The sequence below is a fragment of the Amyelois transitella genome, chromosome 13 (genome assembly GCF_032362555.1).
Source record: "Amyelois transitella isolate CPQ chromosome 13, ilAmyTran1.1, whole genome shotgun sequence".
Taxonomy (NCBI): Eukaryota; Metazoa; Arthropoda; class Insecta; order Lepidoptera; family Pyralidae; genus Amyelois; species Amyelois transitella.
In genome coordinates this window covers 7,534,161-7,555,773 of record NC_083516.1, presented here as the reverse complement: position 1 = coordinate 7,555,773, position 21,613 = coordinate 7,534,161, and the positions used below count along the sequence as shown (strand labels likewise).

The following is a 21,613-nucleotide window of genomic DNA, read 5'->3' as shown; positions in this document are numbered from 1 at the left end:
TTATTGTATCTAAGCTTTAACTATAAGAAACTTACTTTGATTTTTGAAAAAATAATGAATTTCTCTACTTAATATTTAGTTGCCTAAATTAAGTCTTATGTGTATTTTGTTAACTAATTTATGTCTATCATTGGGTCTATAAGAAATAAATTTACATATTCAATGCACTCTCTATATTCCCATATTATAATTAAAACCGTCCTACAGGTTAGTAGAGCCTGCTTGTTATGATGACCCGCTATAATAGGGTTAAGCACCAAATATTTCGGACTATAGATTTGCATATTTCTACGAATCAAACGAAAACTTGAAGATAAAACGGAACATTAACATTTAAAAAATTGAAACCAATTAATTCGTTTACAACTTTTTGTTGACTTGGCAAGTAACAAATTTTACATAATTTGGCTAAAAAGCTCTTATAATATTTGATAGATACACGTTAACAAAATTGAGCTGCGAACGTATGTAAATATTTATAAAAAAAACATCTTTAACATAATAACACAAAAAAAATGTAGCGAAAACTAACAAATGGGGTCATGCAGGACAAAGGACAAGGTCAGAAACCATTAAATTTTGTTTTGTGTACTAAGTGCGTTGAAATAGGGACTAAGTACATGCTTGAACACGCAACAGGTTCGTCCATTATGTGATAAAGCCGACGACACACTATTGTTAAGGTGAGGTATAATGTGGGATAGGATTTACTTCGCATTTGGTGCGGTCTCGTGAAAAAATGTTTAAGGGATGATTCTCACGAGGACGGATTTTTTAAGCGGCACAGGCGGAGTACGAATTTGAAACATTATGCTGTTTATATGACGCAATTTATATCACGCAGTGCCTGATCCGTGTCTTTGGGCTTATAAATCCGTCGACATTTCGGTTATTGCACGTCCCTCTAACCACTCTTTGAAATATATCTTGCAGCAAGGACGAGCTATATACGAGCTCGCTCTAATGTGCATCAACCCTTAGAAAAAAGATTTTTTATTTTTTTATTTCGCAGAGAATGTTATGACGGTGATAAACTAAATTGAGTTCTAGTATATAGTATTTTTACGGCTTTTATTTTCGCTAAAAGCTCACATAATAAAAAGTTTAAGACATTCATTAAAGTACTAAGCAGTACTTACCGCAATAGGTATCTCATCAAAACGCATTACTTAGTCTTTATTTAGTTTTAAAACACCGTTTATCTTAAAGGGGATTCCAAAAGGATTTTCAAAGACTAAACATGAATAGCTAATAAAAGAGAAACACCTAACCTCGCAACATCTTATAATAACTACAAAGAAAAAGGTATACCGAGAAAACGTTAAGACTAAATTCTGCTTATTTATTATGAAAACACAATACAAGTCGCTATTTTACTTAAGCAGCGCAATCCATTTAGCCACTTTGAGAGATTTACGAGTCTTAGTTGCTTGCTAGTACCCAATAAAACAGTCTTGACATAAAAGAACAAATTTAACCGTAAGTAAGAAAAGGAAACGATACTATATTTTGTAATAAATACTTATATAGATAAACACCCAAGACTCAGGCCAATCAGAGAAAGTTCGTTTCTCATCATGCCCTGACCGGGATTCGAACTGGGACCTTCGGTATCGGTTGTGCCACAGATGTCATGTACAGATGTGATGTCAATACTAATATTCTGTGGCTGTAAGATTGTCTATTCAAATAATAAAACAAACTTAACGTTACTTATAACACTTAACCTAAACTTATCACAAAACCATCAAACTGAATTATTTATTGGTAAACTTTTTTTTTCTACATAAGAATAAAAAATAACAAATAACATTTTTTTTCAATTGGCCAAATTCAAGTCAATTATGTGTAGATAATCTTTTGAATTATTAAGTGCAATACTTCGTTATAAATTAATTCCCTTTCCATCTCTCCAGTTTATTCATTTTTTCGCTGATTATTCATCTCACTTCGTCATTAACAACCTGAAGGAGACATCTCTTTAATGGAAATGAGTTGGTTGCATGTCCGTCATATTTGCTGGGAGCACGCAACAGGCTATGGCCAAAGTTCATTCACACGAGTAGTTACTACACAATGGAGACATGTCGACGTAAAGAAGAAACTAATAGCATATTTTTAATGATTCTTGGTTGGCAACCGTAAATTAGCAACAGTTACCAACCTATATCGAATTGACATTTAATTTTGGTCTAACAATAAAACGTAACATACATACATAAACACAGAGCCAACAGTCTTGAAGAGACTGACAGGTCGCGTTCAGCTGTATGACTTAATGATGGACCATCGCCTTCAAGTAGAATCACAAGATTAATAGTCGCCTTTTACTATATCTATGGGTAAGATTGGAGTGGTCATAATGTAAAGTGCCATGAACCACACGGCACAAATGGACTATAAGTTAACATTTGTATTTGTTAATAGACTATTAGGCCACTTACCCAGCGTGCGGAAGACAATAGGTCTGCTTCTAAACTTATGTCCGCCCGATAGAGCGGCGACGGTGACTTGATACTGGGTGTCTGGATCCAAACCTCTCAAAATGACCGCGTCGGAGTTACCAGCGACTTCCAATACCACTCTGTAACTAACGATCAATCAGTCAATTTCGTGGTGATCTATTGACAAGGATGAAGAAATAAAGAAGAGGAAGAGAGGCTAGTCTAATAGATGAAAGAAGTAGATAAAACATAGTGGAAATTTTCCAGCTGAGTAGATATTACATGTGTCAGTTTTCTTGATCTAGATCAGGAGAATGCTATATAATTTGGGGATGCTACATAGAGCAGCTGCTCTGAGATACTTTTTTTGGTCCAAAAAATATTGTATTAACCAAGCGCATGTCTGCTGACGTACATATATTAAAAGGTGTGTGGAACGCAATTTTATAATTCAAATCTCTATTTTTCCAAGTGCAATATGTAAAATTGTTCACGTTTATCTTGTCGCTTATTTTATTCTTCTATTTTTAAATAATACATAAGTACACTCGATTGAGTTGCTCTGGAACCACGGATCATTTTAAAATGATTCGAAACGTCCAAGATTAAATAACGGTACGTTACGTGCGCGCTTACGCTGCGTAGATCATAGAACTCTTCTGCTCAAGCTCGCTCATTACGGGTTCGATACTGCTGCCGTTGAACTAATTAAATCATATCTTAGTGATAGATTACAGACGGTAGATTTAAATAATACAAAATCGAAAGGAGCGACGGTAAAAATTGGGGTACCGCAAGGTTCCATTTTGGGACCTTTTCTCTTTCTGATATATATCAACGACCTGCCTTGCATGATTGAGAAACAGACTGGCATCGTGTTGTTTGCAGATGATACGTCACTAATTTTTAAAATGAACCGCCGTAGCGAAATCTGTGATGATGTGAATAGCACTTTAGCCGCCATCTCTAACTGGTTTACAATCAACAACTTACTGTTAAATGCAAATAAGACCCAATGCATTAAGTTTACACTTCCCAATGTGCGGCAGGCAAATGTGGATATTAGTATAAGTAGTAAAAGATTAGATTTTGTTGATAGTACTACTTTCTTAGGAATAACATTAGATTCAAATTTGAAATGGCATGCTCACATTTTAAAACTTTCTAAAAGGCTTAGTTCTGCAGCATACGCTATTCGTCGTATTAGGCATTTGACGGATGTGGCAACTGCTAAGCTAGTATATTTTAGTTATTTTCATAGTTTAATGTCATATGGTCTACTGCTTTGGGGATCAGCAGCAGACATACAAACTATTTTCATTTTACAAAAAAGGGCAATTCGATATATCTACGGTCTTAAACAAAGAGATTCCCTTAGAGATTTTTTCAAAAACCTAAATATTTTAACTTTGCCCTCCCAATACATATTCGATAACATCATGCATGTTAGGAAAAACTTAGACCCTTTCAAAAAAGTAGGTGCATGTACTAGTAGATCACTGCGGAACAATTACAAGTTGTCGATCCCAGCACATCGGCTGGCTAAGGTAGGGAAATCATTTCTGATTAATTGTATAAGATTTTATAATAAATTACCAAAAAGTGTTCTTGAAATGAATGATAGAAAATTCAAACAGTATATTAAAGTTGAGCTTTGTAGGAAAGCCTATTACAGCACGGATGATTATATTAATGATAAACATGTGTGGCCCGAGCTGGACATAATGGCCTCTTAAATGCTTGTGTATTTTTGACATGATCTTGACATAATTTGTACAGTATGTACATATTTTATTTTATATTTATTTTATTTGACGAAATATTCATATTGACATAATCAGTTCTACATTCATACATGTTTTTTAATGTAGACAATGTGCATTCGTCCACGATTTAGATTTAAGAGATCTATATTTGTAAATTGACGTCCTATGAAAATGCTGCAGTGTAGTTTGTTCCGCCGCTTCTTCTACACATGCGCTTTGGAAGCGGTAGTAGTTATAATTAGATTTAAGTTATGTGACGTCAATAAGTGATACCTTGTATCCAATTTTGAAAATAAATCTATTCTATTCTATTCTAAAATAAATGCAACACGAAATCAGTTTAGTTAGTCGGAATCTCCAATCGTAGTCGAACAGGGATACGTATATATTCGATTTCCAAGTCGCTGAGCAAAGCATCTGGAGTAGAATCCATAGAAGTATGATCACTCGCATCGATTTCGCACTGATAATTTCATTTATCATTGCGATGTCTTTAACTGTGCGAGACAACAGATCTACAAAGTTTACGGTTAGTAATTTACATAGAATTTGGCAGTTTATGTATCATTATCTACCACTCAAGCATATTTTAGAATTTTACGTGCACTTTTAATTATTATCCACTTTATAGGTATCCTCCTATGGAATCCACACATATAAATGAATTAATGTAAAGAACTGAAATTTACGTAATTTTTTAAGTAACTTTTCTCAATCATACGCTAAAAGTTTATTAAGAATGGCATTAAAATAAAGCGAATCATTGTAACCCATAGAAAGCTCTATACCCACAACAATACAATAACAAAAAGTCACAACAAAACATTTTTCCCCAGGAAATTTATCGGTAATACGTCTTCCGGCGGCCACCCCGCCTGTTCCGACAACAAATTGTGTTTAAGACTTTTATTCTTAGGGTTCCCTCATTAGTTACAACTACATTATAGTCATTAAATCATGCCGTATTGTTCCGGATACTTTGTTATGGAACCTACCTATTTCCATTCTAAAAATGTAAAATTCTCTATTGCACATTCTGTAAATAACACTAGTTAAAAGTACTAGTATAAAGTTGTAATCAGGCATTTAAACTTTGTATTATAATACTGAGAATTATTAACACTATCATTTTATATTTAAGGATATTTTTTAAACGCTGTGATTACAGCATATGCCAGACTTATCGTAACCTATCTTAAAATTTATCAATATATAAAAAAGTAACCTTATATTATATATATTATAATCTTACTTTATTGCAATTTTACTACTTCTCTCTTAAAGTTATTTCAAAGTTCTTGCTTATTCTCATTCCTTATAACATTTTGTTCGCGTGTGCCGTTGCGAATCGAACAAAGAGTTTACTTCGCTTAAAAGTAAGTGATATTAAAACGGAATGTAGAAATAGAAAATTTTGTTTCATAGGCACAAAATAAATTTGTATTTATTTGATTATTTATCAAAAAAAACTTACTTATTTGAATCAAACTATAACAGAAATAGTTTCAAAATGATTTGATTTAAAATGTAAAATTTTATTAAAGATATTTATTTATTACACTCATTGCAATCATCATCATCCCTTTTTTCGTTTAAAAAGGGATAATGATTTTCTCAACTCCTCTTTTTAGAAACGATAAAATAAACATTAGGATAGGATTCGAACCTTTGCATCTTAAAACGGGTACACTGATGCTCATAATATCATATTACCAAGTATAAACATCAAGTTCAAAAGTAAACAAGGATTCTAATTCAGAATGTCAGTGTGCGATCTTCAAGTTTGATGGATAGCATATTTGACAGCTATCGGCTTCCAACTGGGGTCAGATTAACTGCCAATCTATCAAGAAGCACTCGCAATGTAGAATAGAGAATTTCTAGACAGTTCAAGTAAGTAAGTGATGAAATTTAACAACATTTTTGCCTTCATATGTTATTCTGAAGAAACAATATGTGGATATTGGCGTGATTTTATTTATTTATGTAGGTACTTAAGAGTTTACAAATAAATAAAGATAATTAACTGCCGACTAGTTGTAATCGAGTTATTCCTCGCCTGGTTCCCAAGCATTGAGTGTGTCTCTTGGGAATACCAGGCGAGACAATGTAAAATGTATACAAAAAATAATAATAAGGATTAAAAAATTAAAGACTCGGCCAAAATTAAGGGTCTGTTCACATTTCATTTTAACCAAATAATAAGATACCACGGAAAATTGGAAATTAATGGAACTATTTTTTAAAGTTTAATTTTAAGTCATTTTACATCAATTTTTCCTTAGGAACTGCTTTAAATTGCAATTATATATATATGAATAAATGTAGAGGAATCTTATTTAATGTAGTTATTGCATAATAAAAAAAACTACTGATACTCTTGACTCTAGAGTAAGGAAAAGTTTTGCAAGACTTTGGCTGCAAGATAAAGATACTCGTATGTCTATTATTATTCATTTACGCAATACCAATTAAGAAATAATATCAGGTTAAATACAAATTTTAAACAAAGCGTTTTACGCCCTTTAATTCCAAATTATTCATTAGATCAAAATAGTAATCAAGGGTTGTAATTGGTTTCGGAAACAAATTATGAACATTAGTCAAATAAAAGAAACAGTTTGACAAAATTTCATTTCCAATACGAAATGAAAGCGAAAGTACATTGTATAAAAACCTTCCTTGCACCAGTGTAGACAATAATTATTATTGTAGTCTATTCAGTCTAAACCCCAAATAAAATTTAACTTTAAATTGATTTCAAGGGACAATAGAAGTGAAACCTGAAAATTTCCATCAATTAGCATAGGATTTTGTCGTTTTTGCAAAGTTTTCCACTATCGCGTTTGAAGAGGTATTGAATATTTATCAGTTTGCCGCGTCGGGTCGCGGATTTTAATATTAACTGAGGATAATAAAACTTTTAGGGGTTTTGTATTTAAATTATTTTATGTGAAAGTTTTATCCACATGACTATTTAATTAATTTTAGAGAACTGATATTGACAAACGATACATATAATTTTTACAAAACAACATACATACATTCATACATATGGTCCAGTCTATATCCCTTGCGGGGTTGACAGACCCAATAGTCTTGAAAAGACTGAATGGCCACGTTCAGCTATTTGGCTTAATGATAGAATTGAGATTCAAATAGTGACAGGTTGCTAGCCCATCGCCTAAAAAAGAAGCGCATGTTTGTAAGCCTATTCCTTAGTCGTAAATATTGTGATCTAGAATTTAAAATAATTAATTCTAAACCGAACGGTAAATAATCTGGTATAGGAAATTCCGATGTGTTTCTACATAATCCCTTGATGTAACATAATGCCGGCCATCCGACAATATAGGTGTAGTTTACAAACAACAATATGCCCTGGGCAGCCGCAAATCCCTAAGGACATACAAACTTTAGCCAAAGTTTACCTTCCCACACAGGTGTTAAGAAATTGCTTTTATATCCTTCTATCCTACTATTATTTGTTCGGAGTTTTTCTGTTATAGGGCTTAGACATATCACGTCTTTATCGAAAGGGTAGGCAGAGGCAATAGTCATAGAGATTTGTAAGTCATACTAAGCCCAGTGGCTTTAAGAAGGAATTTAGATTCAGTGGTACTGACAGGTTGTTAGCCCATCACATAAAAGAAATCTTTGTTTATAAGCCGTCCCCCTGCATGACTCAATACAACATGAACGGGAAGACAAACTGGCAGACACAATGTTTTTCTTCATGTAGATTCACGTCAAAAGAGTTAAAACAAAAGAGTAATTTTGAAAAAGTGATCTTTTGTTGTCTGATATTGGTCTTTTTATGTTTCGTGGAAATATAAACTCTCGTAATTCAAGCACATTATATGGAAATATGCGTAAGGTAGTAGGTAAGTAATATTTTAAGTCTTAGCTGACTGACTTAAAAAATGTACAACCGTCCAAGATTTATACAGATTCAAATCCAACCGTGGTCATAAATCAATCACATTAAGAGGGCATCGAAATAAGTACATTAATTTAATTACAAACCATTTCTTTTACAGTGAGAAAAAAAATCCTAAACCGAGTAATATTTTGAAGTAGTCTTGCCAATATAAATAGCTAGAAATTGAATCAGTCTTCATTTCATTGTCTACAAATCTTCTCGAAGCTACTATAATTTATAAAACATTTTAAAGGCTTAAGGTAAAGTCACTCAATTCCGAGGGGTTCCAAAACTGGCAGGTAATTGCGATGTATTTAGAATAACGGTATTTTCATTTAATTTTACAAGTTCACTTTGACCGCAAAATACGTAATTCAGTTAAGAATATATTGACTCATGTTTATGTGTGCAAATTATTGGCATAGTGTGTGCACAATTTAAAATAATCGGTAAGTTCGACGCCAGCAGCTGACCCGGAAGCGCGCTTCTTGTATTTCGAACCTAATTTACGTGAGTACTACATTTTTTTAAATAGCGTTTAATTTGTGAATTTTACGATCTGTGACTTTTTTGTTTATGTAGGAATATTAAAAGGGGTATTTAAAATATATAAACCTTTTAGATTTTGAGTATTTGTTCTGAAATTCATGAGAAAATTAGATTTTAAAATACCGCGGCATTAGGTTTCCAATAATTCAGTAGGTTCCTAATTGCCGATGTACACCACGGGATTAGGAAATCGAAGAGGGTTACGTATTTTTTAAATTCAGAGTTCACTATTGTGATTAAGAAATTAATATTTTAGTAGTAATCTCTTAAATAACCAATAGTTGTAAAAATGTATTTCCGATGTACACTTTGACGTTACATTTGTTAGATATAATAACCTAAATAATACCTTTTTAGGTACTTTATTGTTTTCTTGGTTCGAAAAGCAACATTGATATTATTAGATTATTGGTGTGTTCTGATTGAATTTTATTTCTGCTTTATATTTTTAATGTAATATATATCGATAGCATTTAACTAAGTATTGGTATATTGACAAATATTTTATTTTATATCACTCGGAATTAAAAAACTTGTTTGAGAGTATTAAAACACAAATCCGATGTATTTAGAACGGAATAAGGTTATATGAACACTTAATTCCGTGGTATCGATACAAGAAAAATACAGTGTGTTCCTTATCTAACTTTTCTCGTTTATAAAGCACTAAACCATCCATACATCTAGGGACCCTTTAGATTAATTTTGATAAATCATTCTTTTCAGATTTACTTACGTAATTTTAATATTTAATCTTAATTGTTTTGTTATAGAATAATGAACCCAAGAAAAAAATACACAAAAAAAGATCTTCAAAATGCTATCACGGAAATCAATAATGGCAGCAGCGTCTATAAAGTTTCTCGAGATTATAATATTCCAGAGACGACATTGCGCGATAAACGTGATAAAAAATATTGCGGTGACATTCCCGGTAGAAAAACAATACTTTCAAAAGCGGAAGAAACAAAAATTGTTGACTGGATTCATTATCTAGGAAAACAAGGTTTTCCAGTTACCAAAGAACAATTAAAACAAGGAGTAGACAAGTTGGTCGAAAATTTAAAAAGACCGAACACTTTTAAAGATGGTATCCCAGGTAAACATTGGTTTACCGGTTTCTTATCAAGACATCCGACTGTTGCAAAAAGAGTAGCACAAGCATTACCTGAAGTGCTGAAGTTGATTATATTTTTAATTTTATACGAGATTGGTATTTAGCCATAAGTATTATTAATGTTTATGTTTGAATTATTAATATCTAGATATTAATCATGTACCAACAATAAGACTGATTTCAAAATAAAAGACTTGATTTTTGGACACTCTGTATTTATTATCCCCACCTCCATTTTATAATATTAGGTACACTCGGATTTAGGAACAAAATCCATCGGAATTAGGATTATTAAATCGGAATTAGGGTCTTTGGAATTATTTATATTTTTACATTATTTCACATTTATACTATTTGTTTACTGACCAATTGTAGATTTATTTCAAAAGTAAGATAAATAATACTGCTGATAAATATAACCAAATCTTCAAAAGAGCACATTAGATACTTAAATTTTAATGTTCACTTAACTTCAGGTGAAAATACCGCGGAATTAGGTGACTTTACCTTAGTTCGTAGAGGCGTTTCTGGTTGGAATGCTAGAAGGATTATTAATAATACTGCGGTGGTCTAGGTATTAAGATAGATAGTCTCTTTGCTCAAATATAGATTTAAACGAAAATTGAATCGAATAAATGCCCTGTCTTTATGCACCAGCAGTTTGGTCATTACTTCCCGCCTAATCCTACAAGACTCATACATATGTGCTAACCTACATATAATCAGATTTTTATCCCTTATGAGGTAGACAGAGTGAAGTCTCTCGCAAAGAGTAAAAGATAATGTTCAGCTGTATGGCTTAGTATTGGAATTTAGAGGTTACTTAGGATTTCTTAGCCTAAATCTTAGTCACCAAGTGGTCCTATTGTTTTTTGTACTGATCCCGGGAACCACACGGACTTAGTTATGGAATTGTGTTTCAATTAGTGAGAGGTTGCTGGCCTAAAAGAAAATCCCAAGTTTTCACAAACAACAAAAATCTCATAATACAATGTTGAAATACTGAATAATGGAGATAGAATGTTTTGAAAAAATAAATAAAAAGAAATCATACAACAATTAACGAAGAACAACTCAACAGCGATGAGAAATAATGAGTTCAGAATATCAAGTTTCCATTATAGCATAAAGTTGCAACAGCCTTAATTCAGTCCCAAAATTTAATATCGAGTTGCTTTCAATTCTAACAGTAGGTATAAAATATGAAGAAAACAGAAAAATTATCTCAAATATGCCAGCTATATGACAGTCTTGATTTAAAAAAAAATCGTGAACTACAAATAATAAATAAAGTTAACTAACATACTATTTATTAGCTATACTCATTAAAAATAAGAGTAAAATGTTTCAATTTCCTCTACATTCACTAAAAGCAAAATGAATACTCGTTGATTTTTGTAACAAAACAGTACTTTCCAATGTGCAACTCTACGGCTACATCTATTTTGTTTTTATTTTGTGGTAAAGGTGAAGCTGGCAACAAAGTTAAATCACGTCTATAACGAGATTACATCCGAATTTTACGCTGGAAAACTGTCATATATCTATAGATTTCAATAATAATTGTAATACTCTTGGCAAAGTTTAAACTAAAATATCTTCATTTCAGGTAGCCCATGCTTTTCAAAATAAACATTATTAACTTTCAAAATATTCATTTAAAAAACATTACAAATTTCCTTATGGGTCTCGTCTACGAACAGACAGAGAAGTTTTTACATCCATTAATTTAAATACTAAATATGGCGAAATCTTATTAATATTGTTAATACTAATAAAAAATAATCCTTTTGTTGTTTTGTTATTATAAGTTTAATTTTTCTGTCTAATACATTCCGCTGTTATATGTTTATTCTATTCATATTTGCTTGTATAAGTACTCTTTGTGGGGAGAGGCTGGTGTACTGAGATACAAGCCCTGCTTAGTTCAGACACCATTCTCTCACAAACAACTTACTTTGTAAAGATATAGTTAACTTTTTTGTAAATATTTTGATTTAAGTTTGTATAGAAAAAAAATAAGAAATTAGATTTGATTTGAAATTGCTTTTCAGTAATAGGAATTTAATTATATGAAATTTTTGAATGATCTTGTTTAGGCATCTTAATCAGAGACATAATCATTTATAAAAAAACACAGCTCAAGCTATTACACGATGATGTTAACAACAACATTTTATTTTGCAAAGCATTCTATCTCCTGTGCATGCACATCAAAGATAAGTTATTAATAAATACATAGATACAGAAAACAGATATCATAGCAGAAGAAGCATAGAAAAAAAAGTATATAAAGATAGAATAGATATACAGTTAGATAAAAGCATAAGAAAAACGTGTCAAACAACCCTCACCTTGCGTCCGAAGGTTTGTAGATGACATCGTATTTCTCCACCAATTCTATTGTTGTTGTCCAAGACACTCTGACTGAAGTCGGGCTGAGGAAGGCCACTGTGATATTCTCTGGCACACCGGCTCCCATTGAACCTGTGTTGAAACAAATTTTGAATGTGGATGAAGCGAAAGAAGTATGCAGAGATAGTGGCAAGTGGAAAGAGGTAGTCTCTGCCTACCCCTCCGGGAAAGAGGCGTGATTTTATGTATGTATGTATGTATATTTAAATAGAGACCCATAGAGTTGGGCTGTGCGTTATGACGTTGTACGATGCAAAACCGCAGCGGTACGACGTCACAGCGTTGATATGTCAGTCAGTCATTCATATTCTTCTTTTATTTAATTAGATGTAGGTATTTTAAGAATAAGTACACTTTTACTCATGATCCAAGGTAGATTATATTCTCTCGGTAGCCGAGAGTTACTTCGTGTTAAATCACCTGATTTATTTACTCTTCGATTGGGGTCGAGGTATAACATAAGCTTCTCCCCAGTCGACTCCCTCGGTTTTGACACCTTCCTAGTATTGGGTAAATTATAAAATCTAGTCTTATCTGACTCTGTTGCAATATTAACAAGTAAATGTAACTCGTTATTTCAAAAGTCGTTTAGTGAACTGAAACGAACGATGAACTAGCCCTAGACACCTTTCTTTCTAGATATTACCAAGAAAGTCCTGAGCATACGCTTGTCAACTGATATTGGCGCCTGTTCATTTTATTTCATCCAGTTTCAAAGGAATCCAACACGAGTAATAAAATTCGCCGGCGGGCGTCAACCAGGAATTTGCAAGATACTGCACTTTGAAATACTTGAAGCGCGCGCTCTCGAATCGTTGCACGAAAGTGAGGAAAAACAGATTTTGTAGCACAAATTTAGTGCAGTTTTTTTCGTTATTAATGGTAGAACAAAACTTTCAAAAATACCTCGTTTTCTAGAGATGTATTTTGATAGACCTAGATTAGATAACCTAAAAATGTAAGGAAATATAAAAAAAAGGAAAAACAAGTGCATTTTTTTAATAATTACTTTAATATTACGCGTTTGGTATTGATAATTCTTGCCGCTTCCTCGGATCCTAACCCTAGGTCTGACATCTGACGCTAAGTGAAAGGCGGAACGCTGAGACAGTCTGACTAAAGAATTGACTTTCTTTTGCTTCTTCTATCTTTCTATGCACAACGATATTAGAGGTCCCCAGCCGCGACGCCATTTTATCGCGCGAAAAAGCATTGCTGTTTTGCTTTTTATTATGACGTGGAACGGGACAGCGATAGTTTTTGGCGCGATAAAAATGGCGTCGCGCGTGCCATGCTACGGGGGCGGGTCCCGAAGCATAGTGGCGCGATGGTGCAATTAAAAACCCGTTTAGAAGTAAGATCTACATTCACACTCTTCATAAGAGCATGCCGGTTTAGTATATGCTTACAACAAAAAAAATAAATTTTTCGCAAATTCCATTAGATGTTTTGATCGATGTATTTGTTTAACCTTTGTGTATTTTAAATTTGTATTGCGCAATACAAAAATAGAAGAGCGGGCAGACAAAAATATCGATTTAACAATATTTTTAGACTTAAGCAGACTTTTTATAAAAAAAAAGTATTAATGTAATGTTCATCTTCAAATTTTTTTTTTATAAAATTCTTTTTTACCTATAGAATATAGTTTTTACGGGTTTAAGCTGAAATAGTATTTTTTTTTTCTAAAATATTCAAATGTATGACACTCTATGTTTGTTTAAGATTCCAACTATTCATTAGCATGTCTCTCCATGTTTAACGGCGACACTGCAAGTGCCTAAGAGGGACATACTATATAGCCGATTGTCGACCTGTGGTCGATAAGTATTCTCTAGTAAATGCGTATTCTCTTAGGCTATGCTAGATCTACAAAAAAGATATGAAATACAAGCCTCCAGTACCCAAAACCTCGTGGCTAAAATATAGATTACTTATTTGCGTCAACAAAATAACCTCACTAATCTAATACTCTGGACTGGTCAGGCCGAGCAATCTAAATCGTATTCGCTCGCCCCGTGCATTACCCCCGTTTCCTGTGGGACCCCATGTTCCCGATTCGTTATATATCTCGACCCGTGATGACCTGCGATCGGATTTCCTTTGAATGCAAAACTGCAGTTTGCAAATTGCCTATATTTATAGAATAAGGTAGATAATTTAATTTCTTTATGGTATAGAAACGCTTCAATCGGACTTATTTTTGAGGGAATCAGATCGGACAAAATTAACAATAATAATCAGGTCAGACCGAACTAACTCAAACAATAGAGTATTCCCTCCCTACATAATCTATTTTTTTTTTTATATTTTACTTTATGCTATTTATCCTATATTTAAAATATTGAGTGTTTCAAAATATGTGTTTTCAATAAAAAAAAATACATATATAAAATTACGCCTCTTTCCAAGAGAGATAGCCAGAGACTACATCTTTCCACTTACCACGATGAATGCGGATGAAGAGTAAGTATGCAGGGCATACTTACTCTTCATCCGCATTCATAATTCTCTTGTCAATTCCAGGTACTTCTAACCTACCGAAAACCTTTTAAGTAAATTAATTGAGATAATTTTGACTTGGGCGTAAATAGAATCCTGAACCTTATACTAACCACTATATTGCAGAAATATAATAAACAATATGTACGGAAAGTGCTTAAAATTATAAAAGGTCGACCGCGACTTCGTCCACGTGGAAACCCTATCATATCGTAACAATCAATCCCGCGGGAACTCCGGGATAAAAAGTAGGTAGCCTATATTCTGGGCCTTCATCTACCTACATACAAAATTTCATCGTAATCGCTTCCATAGTATTTACGTGAAAGAGTAACAAACATCCATACATATACATACTGAAAAACTTTCGCATTTATTATTTAAGAATCAACTCATTAGTTGATCCTTCTTATATAATAAATGTATCATTGTATCATTATACAGACCAGCGTTCACAAGACCAAGGAGTAGAGCAAGCGCAATAACGACGGCGGCGGATTGCGCGGGCGGCGCGCGCCGCATGTCGCGCCCACCCAACCGCTCATGCCATGCTGCTTCTGTAAAAAAAAAAACACTTTTCAAGTTTATTTGTGTGGTGTCCGGCACACACATACATACGGTCACGTCTATATCCATTGCGGGGTAGACAGAGCCAACAGTCTTGAAAAGACTGAATAGCCACGTTCAGCTATATGGTTTAATGATAGAATTGAGATTCAAATAGTGAATTCAAGTTTGTAAGCCTATCCCTTAGTCGCCTTTTACGACATCCATGGGAAAGAGATGGAGTGGTCCTATTATTTTTTGTATTGGTGCCGGGAACCACACGGCCAAAAAGTGGCCACGTGTCCGGCACCAATAGAAAAAAGAATAGAGCCACTTCTTTCATATGGATGTTTGGTATCCTTCCACCCAAAGGTTGACTGGAAGATATTAGCATTAGCGATAAGTCCACCTTTGTACTATCTATGCCTGTTTTGTGCTGTTTTGTATGTTTAACTATTATGGTGCAATATAGAGTTTTGTCCATCTATCTAAGGCTTATAAACTAAAGGTTCTTCTTTTAGGCGATGGGCTAGCAACCTCTCACTATATGAATCTCAATTCAAAATTCTTTAAGACTTCGAGGGTGCACGGAATCGCACGGCACCATTTATCGTTTATTTCATATACTAGATTGGTGACTTATGTTATTGTCAAATAAGGAATATATATATATATATGATTCATGAACTATCCTGATATAACGATGATGCTGTTACATAAAAATAAGTGCTTTCACATTAATTCAACTTATAAAATGATGTCTTACGACGTATGTAACCTGAAGTGCTGAGAACCTCCTCCTTTTTTAAGTCGGTTAAAATTTAAAGGCAAGCATGAATAAATATCCCTACAGCGAATACTTTTGGACCGGTGTATTGTAACTTTTATTAGAAAAATGTTTGATAAATAAAAACTCCAGTAGCCTTTAATTGAGAATTGCGGTCCTAGGCTCAATAGATTTTATCTTAGAAATAACACTTCGTGGACCTTTTACTGCCACTGTAACCACGAACATTGAATCTATCCTTGACTTGAACTATAATCATAAAGACATAAATCACAACGTAAATTCTGTAGCACCTGACATATAAGGCGCCTATATAAACCAAACTATGACCAAAATAAAGAAAGAGCAGAAATAAATATTTTTATAGTTAATAGCTCTCAATGTTTTTAACTTAGAACTATCAACTAAGATCGCTATGACGCACATATTAATAATAACACATTTGCAAAATATTTTTGTAAGCTATGGAAATGTAATGCATAACTTTTGATGAAGCGGAAGAGCCTGATGAGTAGGTATAGGCCGCGTTAAATACACAATCATATCGAATCTTTTGAACCGAAAGATGTATTAATAAACATAATATAAATGAGCTAAGTACCTGTTATTATATGGTATATTTTGCCATGATTTATATAATCAATACGTGAAATTAAGGCAGATCATCAATATGCTAGTAGTGGCAAGGCATTTATAAATTGTACAGGCATTTATAATTATACATAATTATTAAACGTGCATATTACGTATATTTGTTTTAACTAACTTGCTTAATAGTTGCTCGGTTACCACGGATCATTGTAACAGGATTCAAAACGTTCAAGATAAAATAAAAGTTCATTATGTGCGCGTTTAATATTCGTATTATTTATAAATAGTTTAATGCAATGCGAAAGTTTGAATTCAGTTATAATGTCAAGTTCACTTAGAGAGAGAGAGAGAGAGAGACGTTATATAAAAAATAGAATCTCAAAACAAAAGAACACATAAATAAATTAAGCGAAGTCCAAAGCAGGCAATTTTCTGCTTTCTCGTTATTATATAACCTAACCCGAGAGTTCACGCGACGAAAATACTCTTGAATGATTTATTCCGTTAAGCAAAGTGGCCTTTGATGTCGGATGTCTGGGAGCCAGTATTTTGGTTTATTTTATCACTGTGTTCGTCTTTTCGATTTGAGGATGCCACTGTACACAAATCATTCAGGTTACAAATTGTACAAAGTACTGAGCAGAGAAAGGCTTTTAAAGTCTGATGTAAAGGAACATGAATAGTGTTTGAATTCTGATAGTGAAGGTAATAAAGTTATGTATTTTTTTTTTAATTTTGTTTCAAATATGTAATCAATGTATTATCAATTCCTAAGTTTAATAAAGATACACTAAAATCTAAAATTGCATGTATCACGCGGCGAAGGAAAAGCATAAAAAATTTGACATTTAAATTCGGATATTATTTGCCGAAGTTCAAACTTCTCTACCCTGATTTCAATCCAACCGAACAATTGATGAGAATATAGCAAATATCTGATTTTAATTAAAAAGTTAAACAAATATTGGAAACTGGACAACAATTTGGAAAAATAAATTGATGTGCCATGTAGTTCGTGGAACTTTAGAATAGGACCACTTCATACATTCCGATGGATGTTATAAAAAGCGTACGAGGAAAGGGGTACTTAACTCATTATTGTTCTTGTAGGCGATGGGCTAGCAAGTAAATCACTATTTGAATCTCAACTATCATCAAGCCATGCAGCTGAACGTGGCCTTTTACTCTTTATAAGACTGTTGGCTTTGTCTTAAGTAAGAAATAAAGTCGTGATTATTTGTGTGTACTGTATAAAATCCTATATATTTTATACATACATACATACATACATAAAATCACGCCTCTTTCCCGGAGGGGTAGGCAGAGACTACCTCTTTCCACTTGCCACGATCTCTGCATATTTCTTTCGCTTCATCCACATTCATAACTCTCTTCATGCAAGCTCGGCGGTTTCGGGTACTTTTGACCTGACCCTTTACCAGGACGTCCTTAATTTGATCAAGATACGTTCGTCTAGGTCTTCCCACTTCGACCTTTCCCTCCACAATATATATATTTTATACAATATACAAAATATACTACTTAACATAAAGCAGCCACAAACCCCGTCAATAGAACTGTAACTCAACACTAATGATGAAACTTTGATCACCAAAGTTGTTGATAAAACAGCCCATAAGTTGGTAGCCTTGATTAATTATCGTTGAACTTCAAATATAATCAATTTCCCTTAGAATCTATAACGCAACAGTTTGATAGGAAAACTTTCTCCACTAGTTACGACCTCCGATTTTCGTGAATTATTTACGTTTTTTTTACAAAACGAACTGTTAGGTAGAAAGCCTTTAATGTTTGTCCATGCTGAGTTGCTGATTATATAAAGATCCACAATTTAAAAGCTTAATAATGTAATTTAACATATACTAGTTTAAATTTCTTTATATCGATTGGCTGTTGGCCTATCACTTTTTGAATCTCATTTCCATTATAAAGCTATACAGCTGAACGTGGCGTTTCAGTGTTTTCAAGATTGTTGGCTCTGTCTACCTCGCAAGGCATATAGAATGACTACCAGTTGTATGAAAACAGCGATTTCACACGTGGCTGCCACAAATAGGCTTGGCTTATTTTTGGTAATTCCCCGGCAAAGTAGTCTAATAAATAGGCTTTATCCATAGACTCCGATGTAGATTCTGATAAATCGCTCGATTTTCATTTCAACTCACTCAATCCTGTGACAAACTTGCATCATGAAATTGACACGCAAATTGCCTATTTCTCAGCTTTCAATCTATTAACGGGGTCCTTTAGCTTTAGATTGTGTTTACCATGAAATATTGAATTTATTCATCCTTATTTAGTCTTGATATAAAAAGACCTAGTCTTTGATCACATTATAAAATCACTTAGAACTAACATCATCCCAAATTGCCAAATTTTTTATCGTTCGTATCAATGACGTAGAGTGAAAAAATACATTATTCCTTTTTTTGGCGACAGGTCCTCTAACTATGTTTATCTCAATTTCATCATTGAGTAACCTTAGCTAAATATGGCCTTAAATATTATGACAATTGACTCTGTTTGCCTAGGTAAGGGAAAATAACTTGAAATATGTAATTATAAGACTTGAAATATAAAAATAGATACTTTACAGTCTGGCAATCAGCTGGAAATAACGGGAAATTCGCATTGCAGAAGAATTACACTATTTTTGTACATCTTTTTTTTACCTAAGTACACATCCCACTTTAACCTTTTTGTTACTATTCTTTCATATGATTAACCTTACGTATTAACCCTGTAAAGTCGATGGTATAAATTAAATTTTATAAGTAAAGTACCTCGAGTTGGGATTAGAATAATTTTGGATCGGGATAACGTTACAACATTTACCTTTTTTCAATCCTTTAAAAATATTCATAACATTGTTCATTCGCTCACGTGTTATTTATAAATCCTTCCGCCTTAAGCTGGCGTTTAGTGAAGTTTTAATTACGAACACTCGGCTTTCTTGTAAGGTCTACGATGAAAAGTCATTACATGCTTCAAGAGTTTAAACCATAGCTGAGAGGTTGGATCACGTTCAGATGAATTAAGATGTCTTTCTAGAGATTTTACGCCATTCATTATTATTTTTCAAGTCTAAGTAAAATCTAGGTCAAATTATTTTTAGGACAATGATATTATATCCTATACACGTCAGGCGTAATACTAAACGTCATTGTATGATTCAAGAGTTAAAAATCAAAGGTTGCATTATGTTCTGATGAATTAAGATGTCTTTCTAGGAATTTTACGCGTACAAACTAGTCGGCAAAATCTTGTTGGAACGACTAAGGGTAACTTCAATGTACTCAAGTTACTCCTCATCATGTAATTCTTTTTATCAAAATGTGTACATTAAATAATAAAAGCGAACTCTAACGAAGTTAATGGCGGAGGGTGCTACTGGGAAGAAATATATATTTTATTTCATTATTATCTATAAAATTTGTACTTAAACGAAAACGAATGAACACGTAATTCATTCTACGCTTGCAAAAAATTTAAATTGAACAATAATCCAAAGAGAGGGGAACACGTTCATCAAAACGTTTGTTGAAACGCATTTCCCTCTCAATTAGCGTACAATGGATCGTAATTTTTAATCTCATGTTGAATCGTACTTTTTAAAAACTCAAACATTTTTATGCAAACGAATTTGCGAAAGTACGCACTTACTTCTAATGACAGAATAGATGTTTTTAACAACGATCGTATTAATATTTTTTGGTTTGTTTTGCACAAAAAGCTATTAAGTCAGCCAACATTACAAAGACGTCGTAACATAATTTTCACACAAAGTTCTCGTAAAACCAAATTAACTCATTTTAGAAATAATATAATTTAGATTGTTTTAGGCCAGGCCAAACTAGGTTCATCTGATATTGACAGGTCTCATTATAACGAAGCTGTTTGATAAGATAATTTTACAATAGTGTGCTTTGATATACTAAGTTTACCACTAAGCAAAGCTTTGTCAATATCACACGCTTCTTCATCCCATTTTACAAGCATCTGAGCAAAGAGTGAGTAATAGTTGTATCATATTTTTTTTTAAAATTAATTGTTTCATGTTAAAAAATCTAGTCCTACTAATTTATATGATTTCTCACTTTTCACATAAATCTACTGAACGGATTGGATTTTCATAAAACTTTGCTGTAATATAGCTTACACGTTGGGATAACATTCTAAGTAAAAAATTATAGAGATTTAGGTGGACGAAGTCGTGGGGAATAGTTAGTTATATCAATTAGCTTAGATTTTTGAATAAAGGAAAACTTGTAGTTCCTCCATTTTCATTGTTCATCAATTAGTAAATAAAAAATCACCTTACTTCGAAACTCTAGGCAAAGTTTTACATTACGATGCACAAAATGTCAACACCATTAGGATAAACAGTTGAATATTTCAAAGAAATACCGCTCTTATTCTAACGCATTAAACTAAATATTGCACAGATTAGGCGCAGCTTAGCATGAATTAGCTACGTACGAGTGGATTTCCGGCTTTATGATATGAATGCCCGTGTCATTGATGACGTCACACAATGTTGTCACACTGGATCCAGAACACCGACGGTACGTGATTAATTTGGCTGAATGCTATCGATCTGATGACGGCACGTTTAGTGTATAGGAAAGTTTGGTTCATAGATTATTATGTTAAATAACTTAACTCTGCCTTAGAGCTTTGGTAGTCCAAGTATACAACAGTGGATACTGATATGCACTGATATGGTCACTGTTATGAAAAATTCTACCATAGATTCCAGGAATAAGAACGTCGGTGCTCAAACCGATGAGGTGTCCGACTAAAATTAGTTTTGTGCCTCGGGTGATTATCTATGACTGTGGAGAAAGCGAGTGAGGTCCATAAGTATCGTAGCAACTGAAAATCCTTAGTCTCTTCCTACCCCAATGGGAGACAGACGTGATGGTATGTTTGTATGCCAGTAGAACTTAGCTC

At 33.2% G+C, this 21,613-nt stretch overlaps 1 protein-coding gene across 3 annotated transcripts in view; it reads right to left on the bottom strand.

The window, feature by feature from the left end:
• LOC106129247 (fibronectin type III domain-containing protein 5) overlaps positions 1-21,613 on the bottom strand; it is a 102,020-nt gene that overhangs the window by 32,625 nt on the left and 47,782 nt on the right. For 2 of the 3 annotated variants that reach the window (XM_060947579.1, XM_013327747.2), the window contains exons 2-4: positions 15,162-15,272; positions 12,153-12,285; positions 2,445-2,590 (exon numbers count right to left, since the gene is read on the bottom strand). In XM_060947579.1, the coding sequence (XP_060803562.1) occupies positions 2,445-2,590; positions 12,153-12,285; positions 15,162-15,237 (355 nt within the window). In that variant the 5' untranslated portion in view covers positions 15,238-15,272. The remainder of the gene's footprint in view (positions 1-2,444; positions 2,591-12,152; positions 12,286-15,161; positions 15,273-21,613) is intronic. The other variant, XM_060947580.1, reaches the window with a different exon arrangement.